General features: G+C 35.4%; 1 protein-coding gene across 2 annotated transcripts in view; it reads left to right on the plus strand.

The window, feature by feature from the left end:
- The window catches only part of NLK (nemo like kinase), a 66,919-nt gene that overhangs the window by 30,682 nt on the left and 12,082 nt on the right, over positions 1 to 24,155 (plus strand). For both annotated transcript variants that reach the window (XM_085310734.1, XM_085310735.1), the window contains exons 2-6: positions 10,296 to 10,425; positions 12,065 to 12,120; positions 20,707 to 20,813; positions 22,688 to 22,773; positions 23,734 to 23,943. In XM_085310734.1, coding sequence (XP_085166860.1) covers positions 10,296 to 10,425; positions 12,065 to 12,120; positions 20,707 to 20,813; positions 22,688 to 22,773; positions 23,734 to 23,943 — 589 coding nt within the window. The remainder of the gene's footprint in view (positions 1 to 10,295; positions 10,426 to 12,064; positions 12,121 to 20,706; positions 20,814 to 22,687; positions 22,774 to 23,733; positions 23,944 to 24,155) is intronic.

Genomic DNA, 24,155 nt, shown 5'->3' on the forward strand with positions numbered 1-24,155 from the left:
GGATGACTTCATGCAGCTCGCTGCGCATTTAATACTGAATCTCTCCCGAGGGGATTACTTTGCTGAACCATCTCACCTTCCAGGCAGCTGATAACTGTCTGAAATAGCAGCGAAAGGGCAGGAGACAGCAAGGGGGGAGCAGCAGGACCCCCCCCCCCTTCCAGCAGCGGCTTGCGCTTGTGCAAGACAGTATAGTGTGAAGCCACACCATCAATAAATCACTTGGACAACTACATCCTGATCTAACGGCACTGTTGCATGGGTAAAAATCTTCTACTTGGGATAGTACTGTTGTACCTGTGGTGGTTTAAGGAGAGGCAAAACAAGGGCTTTTGTGCCCAACAGCTTCTGTGTGTTTTTACTCTGGTTTGTTCTGGTGAAACAAGGTACTGGTTGTTCTAGTGAAAAATATTACCTGCAAAGTCAGCCTACTCTTTAATGATGCAGTACTGAATTGCTGTCGTAAAGGAAGATGTATATACATTCTGGTACATTCGACTTTCTTTTAAGGAAAAGAGAAAACACAACTAAAAATTTAKCCCAGTGAGTGGTGCAAATGTAGCATAACATCAATTTCTAGGAGAAATTCTGCCTTCCAAAATAGCGACCCATCATTGTTTTGTGTTACTGGAGCCTCTAGTTCAAAAGAAAATCATTTGAAATAAACATTTTAATTTGAACAAGAATACAATTTTGAATCTGTTTTGTATTTTTTAATACCGTAAAATATGAAGGAGTGATTAAATAATGCACCTTAAAAATAAATATATTTTTTTCTTTTTCTAGAGCAAGATTAAACAATCTTTATCTAATATTACAGCTCATTCATTTAAAGATATTTGTTGAAGTAGATGAATGAAGATGAACTGTTCTATGAACGTCTAAATAACTCCTCCTGCAGCCTTAAACCGTAGTTTTATATGCCAGGAAAAACAGCTGAGTGATTTCTTTTCCCTTTCCCTTACCCTGTTTTCTTTAAATTTAGATTAATTCATTTCCAAAAGGAGGTTCAGGGAATCCTCATCACAGAGTAGTAGTTCTTGTTGTGTGATAGGCAGTTTTAGATGTATTAGGGAATATAGGACTGGATGTGCAAGAATTAAACAAGATATCTGGTACATGCCTTGAAACACTAAGGTTTTCAAAGTCCAGAACAAACATAATACAAATACATACTGCTTCGGTATAGAAAGCTTAACTTTCAACTTGATAAAGATTTGATGAAGAATTTTGCAAAATTTTGGTGTCAAGGAAAAAAGGGGTGATTTTCAAAAGGAAGATTTCAGTCACATGTTGAGCTTTCAAATATATGTTTGATAGTTTTTTGATAAGAGCTAAAATACTATTGTCCAAGTTATTTATTTGCACTTAATTTGGAAGATCATTATTTTATTAAAAATCATAGATGTATGTATGAGGTTTATTGACTATCAGAATTCAGGAGTCTGTAAATATACTTTGTATTCCAGTAGTTCTCTAAATTGTAGTGGAATGAAATATGTGCTTTTTTGAAGCTCCTTTAGATATCCTCTCTTCTATCAGAAATTGTGTAGTATCCCTATGGGAACATGAAAGAAAAAGGAATATGAGGAAGATATGTACATTAATATGCCTGAGGTTGTTGGAGGTGGGCAATCAGCACCATCTGACCAGCCAGCTGCCGGGAGGCCCCAGCTGCACAGAGGCCGTCGTGTTAGATCTGTGGATGGAGTTTGAGTTCTTGACTTCTCGCTAGTGATGGTCACTGTAAAGCAAAAGAAGCAGCCTGCAAATTGTTCATAACCTGGAATGCGGTTTCAGGTTTTGCCTAGGAGGTAGGCACGCAGCACTTTCCTGAAAGGAACTGTTTGTTTATTCATGAGTTTCTTATTTGTGTAGCGCTCCTAACTATTTTGTCTGTGAAGCGTTTGGTTTTGTGCATCTGTCAGTGTCCTTTCCACTGAAATGGAGATAGTGTCCCGGACATTTGCTCTGAAGATGGTGAGAGCTGAGAAATCTGAATTCTGTACAGTAGTACTGTTATTTTTCATTAGATTGATTTATTCTGTTCTTCTGTATTTAAACTTTAGAAGTTTGCAGAAAAAAAGATGGATTTTGGGGGTAGCTTTAGCTATGAATGTGAGTAGTGCAAATTGAAAGCTGAAAAAACAGTCTGAAAAGAATTATTATAACACAGGTTTGTGGGGGTTTGCATTCTTTACAGGAAATAGGCATTCTGCTGTTCATTGGCTTATGAGTTTTAGAAGTTAGTATTAGTTCAAGTACTTTTATAACTGACTTTTTAAAATATGTGCTCGATAAAAGCTTGTTTTGATGAACCTAGCAAAACTATTGAAACTTTTTGAAAATGCTTGTAACCAGCAGTTTCCTGAAATAAGACAACTAGTTTTGTCTTGCATACCTCTAAMCTCATCTCTTTACTTTCGTGTCTGTTACTTTTCCTGCTTTTTGTCAAGGGAGGGCATTTTCTCCTGTGTGTAARGGAGAACTGAACAAACTGATGTTGCAAAGGAAAGAAACTGTTCAAAATAGCAGCATGCTGTCAAGTACATTAAGTAAGCAGGAACAGAGAAGTAACCTTCTGTAGTATTTAGGCTCTAGTAATCCTGGTTTTACCTGTAGCAGTAGGTGCTACTGCCACAACAAATTGGAGATAGTCATGATTTTTTTAAGGGGCTGAATCATAAAGTCAATTTGGTTAAGGGGAAATTAATGTAAATATTGCCACTGGGAACGTTACCGACTGAAAAATTGGTAGAGTAACAAAGGGAAAGCATCTTCCAAGAAACTTTTTTGAATTTTATGAAGTGTTTACTTTTGCCGTAAGCAAATGGAGGAGGTTGTGACCCTGGCTGGTTTAATGAGCGCATAGCCAGGCAGGCAGCCTCCCCGGGCAGGAGGAGAAGTGGTTGTGTGAGCAGAGGTTGTGTGAGCAGAAGTTAATTGTACTGAGGAACTTGTGATTGGTTTTACAGCAAAATGTTTGGCTTGGTTTAATAGTATTAAATGCACCTTTTCCCCATGCTTTGTACAGTATAATAAAGAATCCTAAAGGATTGGGTGCTACTATGAGAACATAGTAGCATCTGGAATCATACAGTTCTTAAAGACCTGGTTAAAGTTAAACTAGCTCTTTTGTGATTTTTTTTTTCCTTCCAAATTATATTCACTAATTCGATTTTTGTCCCATACCTATACATCGTTTTTAAGTTATTTTTGGTTTAAATCTTCTTAGTCTCTTATCTCTTTATCTCCAGGCACAATTGATGTTTAATAAGTGAAACCTTTGCAGGCTTCAGTAGCAGCTTGAAGAGCGCCCCATTGACTGTGCTGAGTGATGGATAGGTTCCCTGCCTGCTGCTCGCTTCACCGCCAGCTTCACCTAGGGTGCAATATCCTTGCAAAGCAAAGCAGGGAATTGAAATGTGTTCTTCTGAGAAYAGCAGTGAGTGAAGCTGCCTTTCTGGTGTTCTCTCAATTAGCTCCTGGGAGACCTTCAGGCTTTTCTTGTCCCTCTTGGGAACACCTGACCAGATAGCATGTTGCTATAAATAATTATTTTACTAATATCAAAGGAGGTACAGTATACAAATACCAAGCAACATTTTCAGCATTTTCATTGGATGTGGTAAATAACAGGTTTTCAGAAAAGACCGGCTTTTTTTGTTTGTTTGTTTGTTTAATGTGGTCCTGACATTTCCACTCTTCATTGCTCTGTTAGTTTTGTGCTGCCCAGTGAAGTTGCCAGTGAGTGATACAAAGCTCACAAGCCAAGGCACAGGTGTCCGACTTGAACAAAATTTAGTGTTTTCTGGATAAGTGTAGTTGTGATGCACAGCTAAAGAGCTGTGGCCAGAGCGCTGTCAGCTTTCTCAGGTGGGCTCAGCAGCTGAAAAGGCTCGGGAATCATCGCTCTAAACTTTTAAACATATACCTGCAATCAGAGAGGGAGAGATGGACACAGTCTCCATTGCRTATTTTTGGAGAGGGAGTCTGAATTATTAAGGTGCTATTCTGTTTTTCTTTTTGCTTTGTCATTGTAAAATTATGACATTATAATCAAGTTACTGTCCTAAACACGCTTGTAGTGCTTAGAATAGAAAGTATTTTTAGGCATTCAGCCGTTTCTTTCCTACCCATCTAATGTTTTTAAGAKGAACATTTTGATTTAAATTTTTTTTTTCTAATTGTATTTTTTTAATAAAGAGAGTAGGAAAGAGGTTAGGCAAAGTACAAACAATACTAATAGAAAAATATTTTACAGTTTGCATTATTGTTCATGACTGATTTATGAGAATGTTAATTTAGGCAACTCTAAACAGCTTCAACTTTCTACAGAGCAGTTATGAACTTACTTAACTGTGGATGGTCAACTTTCATATCCTAAAATTTATTTTCAATCTGATCTAGTTTCTGTAAATGCTGACTTTTGGATTCTTGTGTTTGCATGCAACTTGCATAATTTTGTGGTAGTACGGCTCAACTTTATGTTGAATGCTAATCTGTATTTTAATGTCTCCATAATTCAGGACACTGTGGGGGAGTACTTCCATTCTTTTAAAGTAATTTATTGAATTTCAGACTTTGCTTGAAGATATTTCAGATTGCTATTCTAAAACTGAATTTTACTATTGTATTTTAATATTTTATTAGAATTGGGAGTGCCTTTTTTAAGCTCCAGTTTAAACAAACACTTTCTGAGGTCTTCTGATAACTCACCTGTGTGGAGGCATAACATTATCTGAAAAGTATACATGACTGTAGAATTTAGTTTTCAATTGTTTGACTTTAGACAAAATGAAAATGTTAATTTAATTTTATTAGACAGGATTATATAAATAGACTTAAGTTACTGTAAAAATTAGATGTTTGTTTAGCGTATGCATTAAATGCACAATATACTTAATATTCAAATAATTTATAGAAAGTTGAGTTTGAAAAGTAACTAGTCATAAGACTAGTCATAAGAGGCACAGCTTCAACAGGGTCGTTTTCACTGGTGATAACGGAAGCTGCCTTCAGAGCCATTCGTTATCTCTACCGTCTGAGGTTCATTAGTTAATACAGATGGGATAACCAGTGTGCTGCAGCACGAGAAGAGCTCAGCCCAGCAAGCCTTTCAGCRACAAAGAAATAAAAGCATTCCTCTGTAACAGGCTTCAGCACTTATCTCTGTTCTCTGGTACTGTTTGTGCTGAACCAAAGCAGCTGCTACCCTGAGTTAAGAGAGAACAAACTCAACATGGCGTGAAATTACCGCACTTCCATTCACATTCATTAGAGTTATATTGTTACCAGCTACAAGCATGACTGGTCTTTGCATGAATAATAACATGAAATGTTACTTTGTGAGTTTTACCTTAAAACATTAACAAGATACAATGCAAACTTTGAAACCATATGTGTTATTGCTCTGATTATATATTGTATAAATCTTCTTGTCAAACACTGGAGCAATATTTATACTCACATGATTTGGGAAAAAAAGCAGATAGGAAGTTTTTAAAAGGAAATATGGCTAAAAATATGGCTATTAAAAACAACCTCTGGAGGTCTTGAATGTAGGTTCRCAAAGCTGGCTTCCTACTACAGAAACGTGCAATGACAGAGATACTTGTCACAGGGTGGACCAGTATTCAAACTGACTAATACCAAACAGATTATTCCCTCTTGTTCAATTGGAAATGAAACAGCAAGCAACTGGAAACTTGTTTGGGTATTTATTCCTCTTCCAGCAGGAAGCTTCAGTTTCAGCCTGTCTGCTGATGGGCAGAATTAGAGGAACAGCTCTGTAGCCTGCCTTGAATTCGGTGGCTTCTTGTTGGTACTGCTGCAGCAGTGGATCCTGAATATGGCTGAAAATTTGCTGTGTGCATAGTTGCTAGTGAGCCCCTTTTTGTCTCAGTTGCACTCAACTCCATAGAGCTTTTATCTAAGAAGTCTTCAGGACATTAATAATAAGGGAGCACMTGGAGAGCAGACAGGAGTCTAACACATGCATTGTCAGTCAGCAGTGTAGAAGAACTTTCTTCAACAGGTTTTGCCAATATGATCTTTCGGTTCTTATGAGCCTCTAAGCCGAAAACCAGTGCCAGAGTAGTCTCTCTTTTTTTTCTTTTCTTTTCTTTTTTTTTTTTTTAATTATGCTGTTTTGATTGATTAGTTGACTGTGTGTTGTTCAAGCACGTTTTCAGTTCCTTCTATCTACTTCACTTATATATGGGAATTGTATTGCATGCCTCATCTGTTTATGAAATTTTATCATATCAAAAATATCTAAGATTTCAAAGTTGTTTCTGATTTGATATATTATTTGCTTAACCTGTATGGGATGGGTTATTCTTCCATGACTAGTTAATTGCACTGGTAATTTCTCTTATGGTATTACTCATATTTAGAAGCTGATTGCTACAGATACAGCCTAAGTATAAAAATACAAGTCCCTATCATAAAACTTCCCAACCAAAAACAAGAGGAAGAATGGCCAACAAAACACAAGTTGTCTGTTATTGGTTTTATGGAAATTGGTGTACTCRTGCTGTAAATAGTGAACGTGGTGCCCTAGTTTCAGATGGCAAGATTTTTATCAGTCATGGGCTAGCGTTACTTGTTCACATGTCTGTCTTTACCAATGTAGCTGTTGGTGACTTCTGATTGTTTTGCCTCTGCCCATTTCAGTTTACATTATTGTTTTCTTTTTCTCTGTAGGAAATTTAATAGCAGTACTTAGGATTCGCTTTGACTGCCTTTACTAAAGACTGAAACAAAGCTGGCTAACGTATTGTGAATTCAGATTTTTGCAGTGAAGAATAGGAAGAAGTTAATAGGAATACTGTAACTTAATTGTCTCCACTAGTGGTGYCATTCAAACAGAGCAGAAATGAACATAATTAAGTGATGAACTTGGCAATACTTGCTCAGAACTACTGCTGTAGATCTGTTGTTGATTCCTACTATGTAAGCAGGAAGGTAGTCTAGCTGCAGGTAGATCAGGAAACAAGAAATTGGAATTGTGGCATAAAAACGAGGTGACTGATTTACGGTGGAACATGAGCAAAGCCCATAGGCCCCTACTGGTTTCTTATCTTAAATATTGTTACATTTCCCCAAAGATAAATCAGTCTTATGTGTTTGTGGTGCTGGATGTCATAAATAGTAATGTAATTTAAATAARTAGAATCCTTAGGAAATATGATGTGTAGTTCTCCCTTTCAAGAATTAAATAAATATATTTTTTTACAAGGAAAAAGGATAATTATGGTGCTCACTCCAAATTTTACACCATGTCTTYGCTTGTATGTGTAAGAGTTTCATGTACACTTCAAAAATAGTCCATTTATAAAGTAATAATGTAGCAAAAGTTTAAAATTCAGTAATTAAAAATTGATGGGTGGCCTGTAACAGGTCTTAAAACAACCACAGTGGAATAAAAAAAGATCTAGGTGGTTGTTTATATCTACGGTAGCATGAGAAGCTGCAATGTTTTGATCTTGCTTTGAACAGCTATCATTTCTTTTGTTATTATTTTGTCACCAGATTTTTCCAGAAGGAGAATATTTTGGGAGAGAAATGGGACATGCAAGTAGAAAGAACTTCCTCATTCCAGTTTTCTCCCATTACACAAGGAGCTTCTAGTGCACAAGCAAACTTATAGGGGTGCTTTTCCACAAGGCAATTTAGTCTTCCTTGTACTCATAACTGAAATAATTCTTGATAGCTATCATTGGTGCTCTGCCATTCAGTATACAGATTTCTGTTTAAGATGCTCCATTTTTTAAATCGTTTAAGAATGAATTTTTATATTTACAGAAAATTTACTTGTTGTGGTCACTTCTGTCTACAGTAATGAAAGGCACGTGAATATATTTTTAGATTGCTTACGTGTCTTTTAAGGGCAGACAACAAAACAGCAACACTCATTGTGATTTTCTGCCCCTTATTCAAAGGTGGTTGGAGAGCATCTCCTTAATATGCTTAATATGCTATATAACATAATATATTAAGACTATGAAAGTTACTGTTGCTACTTTAAACTGAGTTTTTCATTGCTAGATCAGCTGTTTACTATTGTTTTAACTACGCTGTTGAATATAATACAGCAGAGGTAGGTGTTTGCGGACTGCCTAGGTACTTTCARATTGTCTAAGGTCTCAGGCCTGTGTCTGTGTGATACCTAAGGGTATCATCAGTGTGGTTCATTACAAATTTTTTTTCTGTAGCTGTGAACATCCTATTGATGTGGGACAGTGTTTTGTTGTGTATGTGCAGTGGTCAGTAATAGTGTCAAAACTACAAAGAAAAAGGAAGATAGCAATTCAGTAGCATTTGCAGTATAATCAGTAAAGATTTTTTTTTAATATAACTTTGCAAATTTGTTACTGTAGCAAGAATATATCTATTTAATTGCCAAGAATCATCAGCTTTTCAAATGTGGTATAATAAACTTGAATTTTCTTTTACAGATTAGTGTGTTATAGCTTTTATTTTTCACTCAAGTAAAAACTTGCTGGGGGCCAGTGATGCTGCCTCATAAAGAGGGAAGGATACCACTAATTAGCAGATTGGTGGTGCTTGACGTTGTGTGCAGTGGAAGCTCTCAGCTCATCCTGGGATCAAATTTATATGAATTTGTGAGCCACTGCCTCATGCTGGCCCTGCTGTGTGTCACTCAGAACCCGCCTCCGCTGTAATCCTACAGCTCCGGGCAGACTGAAGTGTTGCCCGCTCCCAGTGCCTAGGACCTTGTGTGCAAATAGACTCAGTGAGCTTAACCGTAGTCTGAGAGTGATGTTACTACACAGTGTGAGGAAGGATGCTTCAGTCTGGCCAGTGRTGAGCCCTGATTTCTATTAACAGGTGATTTGCTGTTGCTCTTCCAGTTTTCATTCCCTTTCTTGTCATTTTAGGCAAGAGGTAGAGGTCCTGAACAAAGTAGGAAGCAGATTGTGAACTAGAAGATCTTTTCAGAGTCTTTTCAGCTTTGTGATTCCCAGTGTAGTAGTAGTCTGGTATCAACTTTCCCAGGTCACCAACCTCTACCCCGCCTTGGCCTCCATATTAAATATAAATATTTTGTGGCAATTAACAGGAACCATCCTAGCTGGGTGGGTCGCAGTAGTTCTCTTTTGACTCTCAGCCACTCCTATCAGCAATGACTTCTGAGTTTTTAGACTGAATTGTTTTATCTGCTGATGACAGACCTGGTACTTGGAGATCTGACAAAGAGGTGATTACCTCATTTTATTCTTTTATTTAGGCATTTAAAACAACATGAACCTGGGACAAAAGAAGAAGCCTTCAGTCTCATCTATATGACYGTCCCATGATAAGAAAAGTCAGAAACTTTTTAAGGACAAATGTAGTCATAAGGGTGCATAGTTGGATGTAGAGTCTTGTATGGTTACAATATAGCACTCAGAAGAAAGTAACTTGTATTTTCCAATAAAAATATACAGGAAAAAAAATTGAAGACTTCATAATGACTGAAGATCCAGAAATCCTGTTTTGTAGTGAGATTTGAGAAGCCTCACCTTAAAAGTCATGTCTGGGAATTGAGGCACCAGAATCTCCTTGCTCTAGTTCTTTGGTTCTTATTATAAAATTCTATTTTCAGAATCTAATTAAGTTTAAATACTTGCCATATGCAAAGCACCTTATAATTTCTGAACTGTGATAGCTGCATCCCATAAACTCTTTGGGAGAAAGATAGAACCCATTTTACATTTGTGCACACTTCGATACCATGTGGTGTTACTTCTCCAGACTTAAGGTGTTAGTGATAGATGAAGTAATAGCACTATGCTTGCCTATGTTCTGTCAGAACAGAATTATTAAACTTTTTACCCTTTTAGGAAGGAAGAAGAAAGGAGTAGATCTAACAAAATCAACTTTGTATAATTGAAGAAACATTTTACTCTTATTAAGGTCTTTTTGAAGGTGAAGAAAATGTTTGTGGTCACACATGCTCCTTGGCTTAAGTTGTTGATCCAGCTTTGGGCTACAGTATATGTTAGGGGCAGGCGGTATATTTCCTAATGTGTGTGTCCAGCTACCAAGGTTGACTGGGTGTGTGTATTTGTACTTTCATCAAAGAATAATCACACTGCATTTAATACAAAGACTATAGTACAGTGCACTTAAACTCCCTTAGCTTAATACTTTTTTCCCTAGAATGACTGCATATTGTTTTGACTCACCTTCTAAGTTGAGAATGATCAGAACTCTTAAATATTCTTTCTGATTTAGAAAAGTTGTCTAACAGTAGTATGTGATGTTCTGAATCTTTTATTCTGTAGGTCAGTAACAGATCCACGAGATGGAAAGAGAGTTGCACTCAAAAAGATGCCCAACGTCTTCCAAAATTTGGTCTCTTGTAAAAGGGTCTTCCGGGAGTTGAAGATGTTGTGTTTTTTTAAGCATGACAATGTAAGTAATTTTGAAGTATTTAGTAAAGCCTAACTGTAAAATAGTACTAGCTATGATGTAAGAATTTTTTCATTTAAGATACAGAATATCTAAAATGCTTTAGAAGTTCTTTAATTTTGCAGTTGTCAGATTTCCTAGGAGGTCAGACATTACTGATGTGAACAGTGTGAAGAGTTAAATGTTTGATTAAAGACTCTAAGGATATTCATACTTTCACTTCCAGAATAGTTACAAATAAATAGGAAATGGACTTCAATCTGATCTTGGTTTAGGCTTTAGATAAATTCTAGTCTGCAAACAGCTGTGCTATCTGGAGATGCTTTTTGCTTCCAAACTGTTTCTTAGTCCACCTTCCTCTCCCCTTTGTTGGAGTTTATTGCTATCTCAGTTCTTCTAGCAGAGTGGTTGTGCAAACACTCCCACATCTGCTCAAAGTAAAATCAGCTAGGTTAAGTTAAAGTATTTAAAAATGATTTGAGTTGGCCCAGATGATTGTGTCTGCAGCGAATTGAAAAGCTCTTGGAGAAACTCTTCCACAAATGCAATTGTGGATGTGGTAACCTCTCCCATTTGTGAGCAGTAATGAGCGTCTTGGGTATACTGTCTTCTGCTAGTGCAACTCCATCAGGAAGTCAATACTTGTCTTAGAACCCTATTTCATTGCTTTTTCTCTTTTTTCTAAATTCCTCTTTTTTATCTGAAGGTATCATATTCTAAAAAAAAGATTTTATTTGTGGCTAAGCACTGAATTGAGAAAAGCTTTATTAGGGAGAGCACAAAAAAGGATCACTGCCTTGCAAGCTAGATAATAAATTGCAAAGAAGCCGCCTGCACCCCTCCTTTTCCCCAGCAAATCCTTGGGAAATGAATTCTGGGGCAAGATTTCTTTTGAATTGTTATCTTAAGCTGCTTCTCACCAGGAACTTCATTATGGGAAAAATTTTAGTGAGGACTAAAATTAAATAAAAACATCTCTGTAAGCAGTCAGAAGTGGAGACTGATAACTGCTGATGTGTGTATCCATCTCCCAAATGTCATAAATATTCCTAGGACAGGATCTAAAAGACTACACCAARGTAGTATTTTTTTTCTGTGAAAGAATGTGAATTCTCTGCTACTGCTTTTGTAACTTTTTGCTCTGCAGAGAGATTTTAAGTGACTGACTGAGCAGAAGCTCAGATTCAGAATGTGAACAACTCTGGGGATTTTTTGTTTGTTTTTAAAATCTTGTTGTTGAAGAAGTACATCACAGAAGTGTTAAAAACAAATGGCAGAACAAAATGTAGATTCTTTTACTTCTACATTTCTCTGTTAGAATTACTTCTTTCAAATATTTTATGATTCAAATATTTATGGCTGAAATAAAACAATTTTATTGAGTAGATAGACTTGTGCTTTTAAGGCAGTACTTGAACATTTGGGAAAATTATACTGAATTAAAAAAAAGAAAACCTTGAAGGTACAGAACATCTGACTTGGTGGACTACTAAATGCTCATGTATAGTGGGATAGAATGTCTGYCTCACTGGATGGGATATAATAAAACTAAGCTCTCAAAGAAAACTGCTATCTGATTATCTTTCTAAAAGGGGTTTATCTTTGACTGGGGTATGTCTTGATCTTGTATGGTGTTTCCTAGGTACTCTCTGCCCTCGACATACTTCAGCCTCCACACATTGACTATTTTGAAGAAATGTATCCTAACTATAAAATAGAGCATCCTAATTGAGGTAGGTGTGATTTTCCTGAGCTTAGAAATCCTAAGTAGAGATGAATGGGGCAGGATTGAATATGAAACTTTGAATAAAGGAGAGCCAAAAAGTGCAGTGCATTGCAGTATTACCAAGGTACTGCTTTCCTAATAGTGATTCATTCGAAGTATTTTTCTGAAAACTGTTTCCGAAGTTTATATTCCTCTCTAGTTGTTAGTACCTTAGAATGCTATCTGATTCCTTTAAGGAGTGTTACTACCTTGTGATTTGAACTCATGAATTTTCATGGATGCTTCAGCAAACGTGTTAAGTTGTGGCTTTCCTCGTTCAGCTCCTATCTTGATCAAGCAAATAGATTTCACAATGATGTATGCATTGTTTAATGTAGCTGTGATAAACAGGAACATGCTTATGGGTACCCATATATGGATAACCATATTAAAAAGTTGAATTCTGTACTACACAGCTTTGAGTGAGAGCATCGTGTTTTGCGTTCCCCCCMTCCCCCTTTTTCAATCTTTGTTTGGGTTGTCTTGTATTTTGGGTTTGGAAATTTCTGCATTCTTAAATACTAAAAATTTTAAGTARCTCATTACGCTGAGTAGTGCTCATACTAATTCTGGTAGGAAGATGAGTTCTGTAACTTATTATAGAGTATTAGTACTGTTACTTAAGTTACTAGAAACTTATTCTATAATGCAATAAGTTAAGCACAGATTTTCATTGGTACAAAAAGACTATCTCCTTAGATTAATCCCACTGTCTGCTCTCTTCTTTATACTATTACAAATAGTTAACATGCTAAGATCTACTTTTTGAACAGTGTTTAGGAAATTGATAACTAGTTCTTAGCTAATAAAAAATGAACTTGATATGTTCATTACGTGAGATTATTTGGTTATATTTCATTTTATATTTCTGTAGAAAAAGAGGTTTTCATTGAAGTCCTGCCGAGTCCTGTTCAGATATTTCCCTATGTTATTAGTAACAGAAAATCCTTTGTAGACTTAAGTAAAAATTATATTTTAGAGAGTAGATAATCAAATACGCTAACACATTGACACATTCCATTACCAAATCAGCATTTCAGGACAGAGATCTGCTATATAGCTGAGGCCAGCTAATAGACTTATGTSTTTTATGAAAAATCACAAAAGCAAATAAAAGTATTGCTGAATTGTTGAAAGTAAACATTTGAATTGTAGAATGTGCAGCTGTGTGTCATCTCACTATGCAGTTGCTCCTTTTACGGCTTTGGTAGTATCATCTTTCCCGTCTGTAATTTGCAAATAGCCCCCATGCTGCAAACCAAAATTTTTAACCAAAATCTCTTTGTAAGCCAAGCAAGTCATACAAGTTTACAAGCTAATGCAAGATAGGCACCAATCAATTTTCATCCCAAAATACGTATTTATACATGCAGGAGCATATAAAAGAGTATTTTGATTGAAGAGGTGGGTTTATTACATAAATTTATACCAAAAGTGTTTTTATGCAACAGTAACTCAGACCTGAGTACTTTTTTCTGCTACCTGGATGCTTAGTAGCAGTTAAAATGAAAAAGGTTAATGCACTGTCCCACAGATGTCTCTCATGTGTTCTGCTAGTCCTGCAAGTAGCTTTATTATATTGGTGTCAGTCTTCAGCAGAGCTACTTGGAAGTTTGAGTGCCTCTACTTACTTTGATGGTTAGACTTTGGAGGTTCTTTTTTTTTTTTTTTAATTACTGATGAATCTTAGCTGTTTTTTTTTGCTTAACCTACTTTACAGAAAAATTTAATGGGCTGAAAATTGTCACTTTATTTTTAGATAAACTGAGCTTTGTGAAATATGGTTTGATCTATTTATAATACCTTAAATTGATTGTTGGAGAAAGTAAGTGTATTGTGAAGTCAGTGATCCTAACAGCAGTACAGTCTAATTTGCTGATTGACAATCAAATAAATTTATTAGTTGAAAAGATCTGGTGTAMTATATGATGTTTTTCAAATGAATATTAGATAAAGATCCTATAACTTTCCTTTGATATTTCTTTTATGTGAACAGTAGCATCCAAGATGATTTTCATAAACTGGATTTTGGTTATCTGCACTAATTCATTGCCCTCATTTTATAATAAGTCCTATGAGTTATAAATCAGATCTAGGTTAAGAATTACACCWYCTGTGTGACTGTACAATCAAGAATATTTAAGTGGGATAAGCTTATTTCTATTAGTGTAGCTACTGCCAAGTTTTGTATATAAAAACAGAAATGTTAATTTCCTTCCTGGTTAACTGTTTTTTAAGACATTCTGACTAGTATTTTATAGGCTGTGATTTATATTTGTTTAAATTTCTTGAATATTGTATTGGTTATAGGAAACTATTTGCCTTCTTCTCTCTCCTTTTTGTCAAAATAATTGCAGTACAGATGCAGTAGGTGTATTTAAAATCATTAAATTCTTTAGAAGAATGAATGGATATTTCAGTTTATGTTCCTCTGGGACAATACACAGAAGAATTGAAAAGGGACATCAAGGACCACGAGGCTTAGGACATTCAATAGAAGCCTTTGGGTCKCCACTTTGCAGCTGTGACTGCAGCAGTTTCTGTTGTGGGTGGATCAGGCACTGAGGAGAATTGCAGCTCACGTTTGAATTGTTGTGAGCAGAGTAGCCTGGCGTACCTTAACAGATAATGAATGTGTGGTGGTGGTGGTGTCAAACCAGTATATGAGAGAGAGAGAGAGAGTCCTAGATGTCTGCTTGAATAAGCTGCCTACCAAAATGGCTCTAACCTATCTATTATGTGGTTTTTGCCTTGGGTTAAAAGTTTRCTTTTTTGAGCAGTGAAGTTGTAATATCTTTATCCCAAGATTTGCAAAATCTATTTGGATGATGTTACCTGGAACTGAAAATGTAACTCTTATCTGTTTTATYGGGGTGCAAGTACATCCCCCAATCCAGAAATTGTGCCTTAAATTAGGGAAAAGTATACATGGACACCATATGAGCTCGTGCAGAAGAGGTTTCATTGATGAGAGGCCTGTTCTATAGGGTGACATTGGTTCACAGTCCTCTCTTACAGTGGAAGTATGTCTGAAGGCCAGTTACAAAGGCTGTACAGCATTACCAGCTAACAGCTCAGAGTTGTTCAAAAAATGAATAGGCTGATCGTTCAAAGCTGTCTGTTCCATGTGATTTTCATGTAGTAAGAGAACGAGTTACTTGTGGAATTTAATATCTAAGTATACTGGTATTATGTTGGTTTTCCCTGATATGCATCAATATGAAATTATTGCTATCCAGAAGATTGTGTACACATGGGAAATACCAGGGAGGTTTTTAAGTTGCGCATCATGTATTGTTAGCAGTTACCTTCCTAGTGAAATCTGCTCACCATATGTGCTTGGCAGTCAATAATTCAGTAAAAATAGATGGAGATTTTCCCTCTACTTCAAACTTTTTATAGTTACTCAATAAAATATCTTAAATTGTAACGTAAGGATTGTGATTTGATTGTTGAACAAACTGAAATGACGTTATGAAAGAAGGTTTTAAAATGTTAATTTTGAATAGGAAGTTTTCACAATATTTGTTAGCATATGATATTACATCTTTTTAAATCTGTTCAAAAGCTATTTCTGGAATTAAGTTCTCAATAGTGATTAGTCAGTCAAATATCCACATGACTAGTGCTCATTAATTTGCACTGGTTTGTTTTTTTCTACTCAGGGAAGTATGTGATAATTTTACTGCATCAATACATAAACACTGTAAAATATCAAAACTGTGATCTGCGAGAAGTGCCTTGTAGCACAAACATTTGACCTATTTCCCATTTGAATATCATATTCGGTTAATCTCAAGCCTAAATAATTAAATAACTAAAGGAATTTTGAAATTAATGAAGTAGTGTAATTTATTTTTGTATTCTGCAGACTGTCCTGCCATCCCTTTCTTCCCCATACCTGCAGGAAATGGTTCTTCGGTCACTGTACCACTAGTTAAGGAGATTTCCAACCATAAAGCCTGTATGTCTCATTATTGCTAACCACAGTATGCAGCCAAGAATATCTGTCACAGCAAGGCTGGACTATCTTGCAGATGTGATATGCCAGAGCATATTTGTGTTTCCCAAACTAGAGGTTACAGAGATTTCAAGCTTCATTTTGCAAATACATAGATACAAATATTTGTATATGAATATTACTCATTTTATTGTATGTAGTATGAAATAGTAAGCTGCAAGTAATACCAGTGCCATTCACTCCGAGCTGATTGATGACATGGTGCTGTTGTGGAAGGCTGGGAACTCCAGCTCCTGTAGCGTTTTGAGACTGAGCAGGAGTGGAGATATGGGAGCTGCTGCTTCAACTAGATGCTTCTCTCAATGTGCCCCAGCTGAATTATGTTGAAAGGCTGAATTTTCTCTATACTAGAAACTCAGCAAGAATTTGAAGTGTGATTCAGATTGAGTTTCACTATTTTCTTCCAGCTATGAAAAAATGTCTGTTTTTCTGCCTCCAATACCCAACCCCATCCAAAAATCTTCTGCCACTGCTTGTCTGTAGCCTTTGACATGTGCCATAGATTGTCATTTCTGCCTTGCATAATGGAGATGATTCTACAGCAAAAACTATTACTTGTATTAGTAATTTCACATACAAGAGAAAATGCCAGCATATTTTAAACATAAAAGTGAATTTAGAAAAGTGCTAGATTCATTAAATTTTTTGAATTTTCCTTAAGCTATGTTAACATGGATTGTGGAGTTTTTTGTTTGCTTTCTTTCTTTTTTTTTTTTTTTTCATGATTTGAACATTTATGTGAAACAAGGATGTTAAAGAAATATTTGTACCTGGCAGCTATTGTAGCTGTAAAGAGTTAGAAAAGAATAGAGATGACATCACAAACTAAGTTTGATAAGATCCTAAAGTAAAACAAATATAAACCTATTAAAACAGGAGGAAATCCTCATTGTCCTCATTTTAAAGAAAATCTTGAAATATATAAGATTGGACTTTTTAAAAAAAAAAACATGGATCATTTCTTAATAGTATCCTGCAGCTACATGCTTCTCCTCTTCTCCTCCTGCTAACCCGTCTACATTACTTGTCCACAAAACGCTGGCCTCTTCCCAGAGAATTGAGTTGTGAAGTATGCAGAGGCATAATTAAGAATGGTCTGATTCATTATGAGAATAAAGTACGCTTTGTGACGTAGTATTCCTTTTTTTTTTTTTTTTTTGAATTTGCCTGTCACTTCATAAAATTTACCAATTCAGCAGGTCTCCCAGTCAACAAGAATAAGTGAGGTTCTATTGTGCTATGCATTTGCCTTGATAATTATTCTGAAGCAGATTGGTACATTTGTAGTTCTAATTTTATACAGCTACTTAACTAATTACTGCTGTCAGCAGCAATTTTTATCTGGTAGTAATGTTCAGTTTAGCTGCATATTACAGTTCCAGTGACCACCTCATGGCCAGCATATTTTATGCATCAATTTAAAAAGAAAAATGCAGAGACTTGTTTGAATAGTTGATTGAAATCCCATAGGTTTAGGTTAGTCTTTCTTGGTTGGTTGTTTGACTGAGGTGGAGTGGTGTTTTGTTTTTTTTTTTTTTTTTTTTTTTTTTTTTTTTTTTTTTTTTTGTTATATATTTATTGTTCTGGCCAGAGTAAAGTCATTGACCCACTTGTGCACCAGCTGTTTAAGAAACTGCCACATTTGTAAAAGGCAGGAGCATCAAGCAAGTGCTGCTTTCACTCTTGTTTGGAGACCCTCATTAAATTATCTAGAGACAATAATCAGATAGCTGCTGTTCAAGTTAATGGCACCTCTGAGCCCCTGTCAAGAGAGCTTTATTTAATGCGCAACAGACCTGGAGTGGTGCAGGTGCCATTTCAGGCCCTCATTTAATTTAAGCTGCTTTAGTTGGCATGGCAACTAGTTGAGACATCTGGGAGACGTTATGCTAGGGATTGAGATTTAGGAGGATTTGTGGTATAGCAAAACAGAAATCTTATAACAAAGTGCAGTGCATTGCTTCTGGATTTTTTAATATTTTACATTATAAATTAAATGTAAAGATGTGTTGCAGCCGTAAGGTAAAAAACAAATTTAAAAAGACTGACATAAATATTTAAGAAGGTCTTTGTGAAAGGAAAAGAAAAATTAGAAAACTGAAATTTATGAAGCTACAGGATTGAGTTTTTCTCCTTATAAAGAAATGTTCATAAATTCTTCATGACTACAGTTCTAAGTTGGGGAGTTTAGCCAAAAATTTGGCAGTGTTTAATTTATAAAATGATTTTTTGCTTGACGTGCTCATGGCAGATGAGCGATGTGGCTGAATTTTTTAAGAAATGGGTATGGTTTGTAGAGCAACAGATGGAAGAAGAATGTTCATTTGGGTAGGGAAGAAAGATGTAAGGTTTCTCTAGATCGTTATATGTGCAACTTGACCTGTGCTGATCAATTATTTGTTGATAATGGTAAGAACAAGTAGTTTCAGCTGAAGCTGGCTTGCTTACCGTGTTACTAAGAGATAAGTATCTTCACTGAAGTCAAGGTTTGCTGTAATATTTCAGACTTTGTATGTAAAAGAGCTGGTTATAAAAAGCATTTAAGCAGCTGCAGGATAATGGTGAGATATATAAAAAGAGAACAAAACCCTCAACATTGACCTAATTAGCTTCCTGTTGGCTTCAGAGAGAAGGTTAAGGTGGAGCACTCTTGAAAATACTGTCACAACATAGATGAGTTCATGAAGTTACCAGAGCTTGTTCAKGGTAAATATGGAGGGCAAGTAAAACAAAAGCCTGCACCTTTCTCATATAAAACAAAATCCTGTTTCTTTCTGCGGAGTAACAGGCTAACTTGCATGAGGTTACAGTTACGTAGCACCCAGTCTGAGGAGGGTAACTGAGCTGTTATTGATTCTTACAGATGATCAGTTGGTATGTGGGGAAGACTAGCAGAGCTGACTGCTGCTTTACCTTGAACTGCAGATGAATGTGATTCGCCAAGGGGGATACTAGACTGAGACCCAGGAGACTGAGTTTTATTTCCAACTCTGTCCTTGATCATTTGTATGACCTTGGCAGGATGTGCTACCTCTTTATGTCAATTTTATCTCAATTTTAAGCAGTGCAGGGCTTGGCCTGTCTTACAATGTCTAATGCCTAACGMAGGAATTTCAGTGAGATGTTTTATACGTTGCTATAATGTAAAAAAACAATTATAATATTGCCACAGTGTTTTGCCCTCTCCAGCCATGAGTGTAATAAATACAGCAAACTGGAGATTTCTTTTTCAAACAGGATTACTAAAAAGTAGCTTTGTAAGCAGGTAGTGTTTCTAAATTATCCTGTCAAGTTTGTTTGATTTGAAAAGTTAAACTAAGAGTTTTCAAAATTTTCAACATTGCAAATTCAAGTCTTATTGAAAGTCAAGGTACTAWAGTTTTGCTTCAAACTCTATTCTGATCTATAGATTCAAAAACAAAACTTATTTAGCGATATTGTTCATGAATGAAATAGAATATAGCACGGTTTCTCTACAACTCCGTAGGCTCTTCACCGCTAAGAACAGTAAACACTGTCACTGAACTGAGCTGTAGAACTCAAAGGCAGCATGTCTGTAGTATACTAAATATTTTAATGATTTTTATACATTTAAATATTGCAACATATTCAGGAGTGTTCATGATACTGATTTTGTGGCTTAAGGTATGCTTGTTGTGTTTTCCATATTTCTTCATATTTGAGGCATTACATATTTAGTATTTTTAGTGCTTCCTGAATAAAGTCAATACCTTTCTTAATCTGCATCTTACCTCAGGATAAGCCAAAGCATATGCAACTTTTTGCATCTTTAACTGTTTGTGTAAATTATCAGTGAGCATGACTCTTGCTGTGTTCCGCATGTGTGTTTGTACATCAAATGGTGGTTTCTAGTAGTTTTTTTTTTTTCCTGTAGATTGAAGTTGTTTTTTCTTCACCTATTATAACTTAGAAGAGTCTGTATGATGAGGATTTGTATATGTTTTCATTTGATGCTTGAGAAGGTGAAATAATGGGTACTGTGTAGATTTAGGGAGGTGTATGTATTTCTAAGAGTCTGTGTTACTAGTCATGTAGCAACCTGTGAGAATTTCACCGGTGTTGCAGTTCTCAGTTTTTCTGTTAAAACATGTTCCTGTATGTCCACTCTGAAATCACTACATGAGTTGCCTTTAATTTGTGGCTTTCAGTTCTTAAGGAAAAATCTAAAAAATTCAAAATATTAGTAATAATATTAAGTATTTTCTTTTCTGAGTTGTAATTTGACTTTGGAATAACTTTGTAACAAATAACATTAATGCAAATGCTACTTTTAGTAATCTGTTTTCTTTCACACCCCAGTTTTTATTTTCATTCTTGTAAAAGCCTAGAAACTTGACCTCCGTTTCGTGAAGAAGCTTTATTCTTTGTTACTCTATACCTCTGACTTGTGAGAGCTCAAATTCCTATGAGCTAGGATAAATGTTACAAGAGATTATATGCTGGACTTTCTGCTTTTGCCTTAACTAATAAATTGAAGATATGTTGTCACTGAATTGATGCAGAGTGACCTCCATAAGATTATCGTCTCTCCTCAGCCACTCAGCTCGGATCATGTCAAAGTTTTTCTTTACCAGATTTTAAGAGGTAATTTTTTTCTTTTAAAATTAACAAAAATTATATAATATTACTATTTTTTTTCTCTCTTTCTTAATATTTATTCTCAAGATGTCCCCGTCTTGAATAAGTTTCATGTGGAAACTTAATAATTTGTTTTGTATTATGAATGAATAGCAAGCATTAATTAATCTTGTTAAAAGTATATAGCAGCCCTGGTGCCTTCTATCACAGTACGTAGATAAAGATGGCAATACTTAACACTTTAGCTACAGAGGCTTTTTTTAAAARTCTCTTTTAAAAACAGTCTTGAAGGTGGGGGATGTGTGTGTTTCAGCAGTCCTCTGATGTTTGTTGAATCAAGGTATGGAAAAGACACCTTGATTGAGCCAAATTGATAAATATGTGTAACTATAACCACTTAAAGTATTTTGCAGAACACTCTATTTAAATTGTTATGGAGCTGTCCAATGAGGTTTGATTTTTAGATAAAATGATTTACCACAATARTGATTTAAAACTTTTTTTTGAGTCCATGTGGCAAATATTTTGTCCAAATAATAAGCTAGATTATTGTGCTTGACTTTTGAACATCTGATCATTGTTAGTCCAGTTGATTTCTATTGATTTTATTTGATATTTTCATTGGAATAAATTGAAAACAAATAGTGGTATCTGGTAGTAAATAAATGCTAGATCACATTTATGAAGAGCAGAGCAAAGAAATCTAAAATCCAGAATTAGCATTGGCTACTGTTAGTACCTGTTGTGCTAAAGAAGATGGTATTTGTGCTGCTGTGATTATTGAGTTTATGATGGGTGGGGGAGAATGCAAAGCTCTTAATTTCTATCAAAATGGTAATATAATATAAAGCTGTCAGTTGAAGTTTGTTCAAGAGTTATTTCAAGTCTCATTCCATTTGCCTGGACATTTGACCTGAGAGCTCAGTGTTGCCCATCTTAATGCTATTATTTACTTGCTTTATCCAATTCTATTTGAAGTATGATAACTTTTCCATTTTCTGTGCTTTGTCTACTACTGTAGTTCACATGCATAAGCATCTTCCTATTGATATACTTTTTTCCATTAAACTTCTCAGTGAGGTGCTTTTGTATTGGTTTCATTTTATTGAAAACAAACAAACAAACAAACAACCCCCCCCCCAGGATTTTGGCTTCAGGAACTACAAAAGCACACAGGAAACATAGATTATCTTTCTTTCCTAACAACATAAAATTTAGGAACATCCCTAATCACTGCAATCAGATGGCCTAAGTTCCTTAGCTATAGCTTTGAATTTTTACACCTTTAAAATTATGAAGAGGGCCTAGGCTTTACTGTAATTTGGGCCTGTATTCTTTTAAGCCCCTTTTTATACTGTCTGCTACTGGTTCATGATTACTTTGAAAGAAAGTCATCTTGATATCTAGGGGGAAAAAAAAAGGAATAATATTGCAAACTAGGTTTGATTTAATCTGAATTTACCTGAGTTTACTTGTCTTCAGAGTAGTTGTTAACTAGGAAGTCAATTTTTTAAGTCAAATTTTAGTGCCCCAGAAGTTAAAATTGTTACTGGGAAAGACAGAGCAGTGGGAGCTATGTGTTGGTATTGCGGTATCATGATTACCTGAGTATCCTTGGCAGAACCAAGGAGCAAAATATGCTGTATCATATATATGCTATATACATATATATATATGTCTGGTTTGTTTACTCCCAAAGTTTTATCCATTCATTGAGTGTATGCTAGAGACTTAAAATTAGAATTGCGTAAAAATGAGCAAATGGAGAAGTATAGCTGACCAAGAGTTTCAAGACCTTTCAGGAAAATGTTGTCAGCCTGAAACTTTTTTTTAAGAAGAAGGGAGGAAAGTATTTATTTTAATTTCATTTAATATTTCAGGTCTGAAATATCTACATTCTGCTGGCATTTTACATCGAGACATTAAACCAGGGAATCTACTTGTGAACAGCAACTGTGTTCTTAAGGTGCTATTTCAATTTATTGAAAATGTACATATGTCTGTGCTGTTCATTATAAATCAGATGTTATTTTTTAAATGAAAACATTTAATATGAATATTTTTATGTAAATTCATTTTAAAAGAAAACATCCTATAGAGTCTTTCAAAATTATAAATGAAATAAACATCTTTCTCTTCCCTCTTCTGCCTACCTCTCCCCAGATCTGTGGAAACAAGATACAGGCTTTTCTCTATTTGACTTGAGTGTGAACTGTTGTGCCCTCAGCAGGTTAGAAGGGCAGATAGTTTCTTGAGATCCTGCAATGTTAGTGTTCAGTGTTAGCTGCTAGTTAACGTAAAGGCGATCTAAAATGCTCAAGACTCTTCCGTCAATTTTTTAGGCAAGTGTAATTTGGAGGGCTTAGACATGTTGTATAGTAATCTCATTTATCAGTAAATTAAGTTTTGTTTACACTGATTTGCTAAGCTTTCTAATCTTGAAAATTTTGGCCAATGTTTTCTTAAGCCTTGTGGTTTAAAAAATTAAAAAAGAAAAAGCCACAAATCTGTAATGACAGAAAAGCTGAATCTTTCTTTAACATTTTGAGACATATTACGAACAAATGAAATGTGGTTTGGGATGAAATATTCTGAACGTAGAGGCTGTCAATATATTTTTTTAGTGCAGATTTGTTTTTAAACAAGGAATTTATTTTTAAAGGAATTTTACATCTTTTTGGTTATTAAAATTGTAATTGCGACTGAATGTGCTGTAATTTCAAATAAAACTTTAAGTGGATATGGAATAAAGTAGCATAACTTCTTCATTTTCCCCTTTCCCTTTGTTTATGCTGTCATAGCAAATTAACTGATTTACTTAAATGCTGGTTTGGAATTTGCTGCCTTGTTGCCAAAAAGGTTACCTATTTGAAATGCATTAAGTGTTTTGGTTATTTTAATTTTTTTATTTACCTTCTCAATTTAGATTTGTGATTTTGGATTGGCCAGGGTGGAAGAATTAGATGAATCTCGTCACATGACTCAGGAAGTTGTCACTCAGTATTATCGAGCTCCAGAAATCCTGATGGGCAGCCGTCACTACAGCAATGCTATTGACATCTGGTCTGTAGGCTGTATCTTTGCAGAATTACTTGGGCGAAGAATATTGTTTCAGGCACAGAGTCCGATTCAGCAGGTATAATTAAATTTCCCTTTAAAAGTCTTTTGCTGCATAATTTCATGAAGTCAGTTATACTGATGCATACTGAACCACAAACTTGCTTTTGTTTTGCTTGATTTACACACAGGCAAAAACAAGCTATTTTGAAACACTGAAATAATTGCTTCCAGACAGTATTAAAGGTAGTGATTATTAACATTAGAGTTTGAATTGTGGTGTGGGTTTTT

This window comes from Rhea americana, unplaced genomic scaffold, assembly GCF_003343005.1.
Source record: "Rhea americana isolate MKP2758 unplaced genomic scaffold, rheAme1 scaffold_325, whole genome shotgun sequence".
Classification (NCBI taxonomy): Eukaryota; Metazoa; Chordata; class Aves; order Rheiformes; family Rheidae; genus Rhea; species Rhea americana.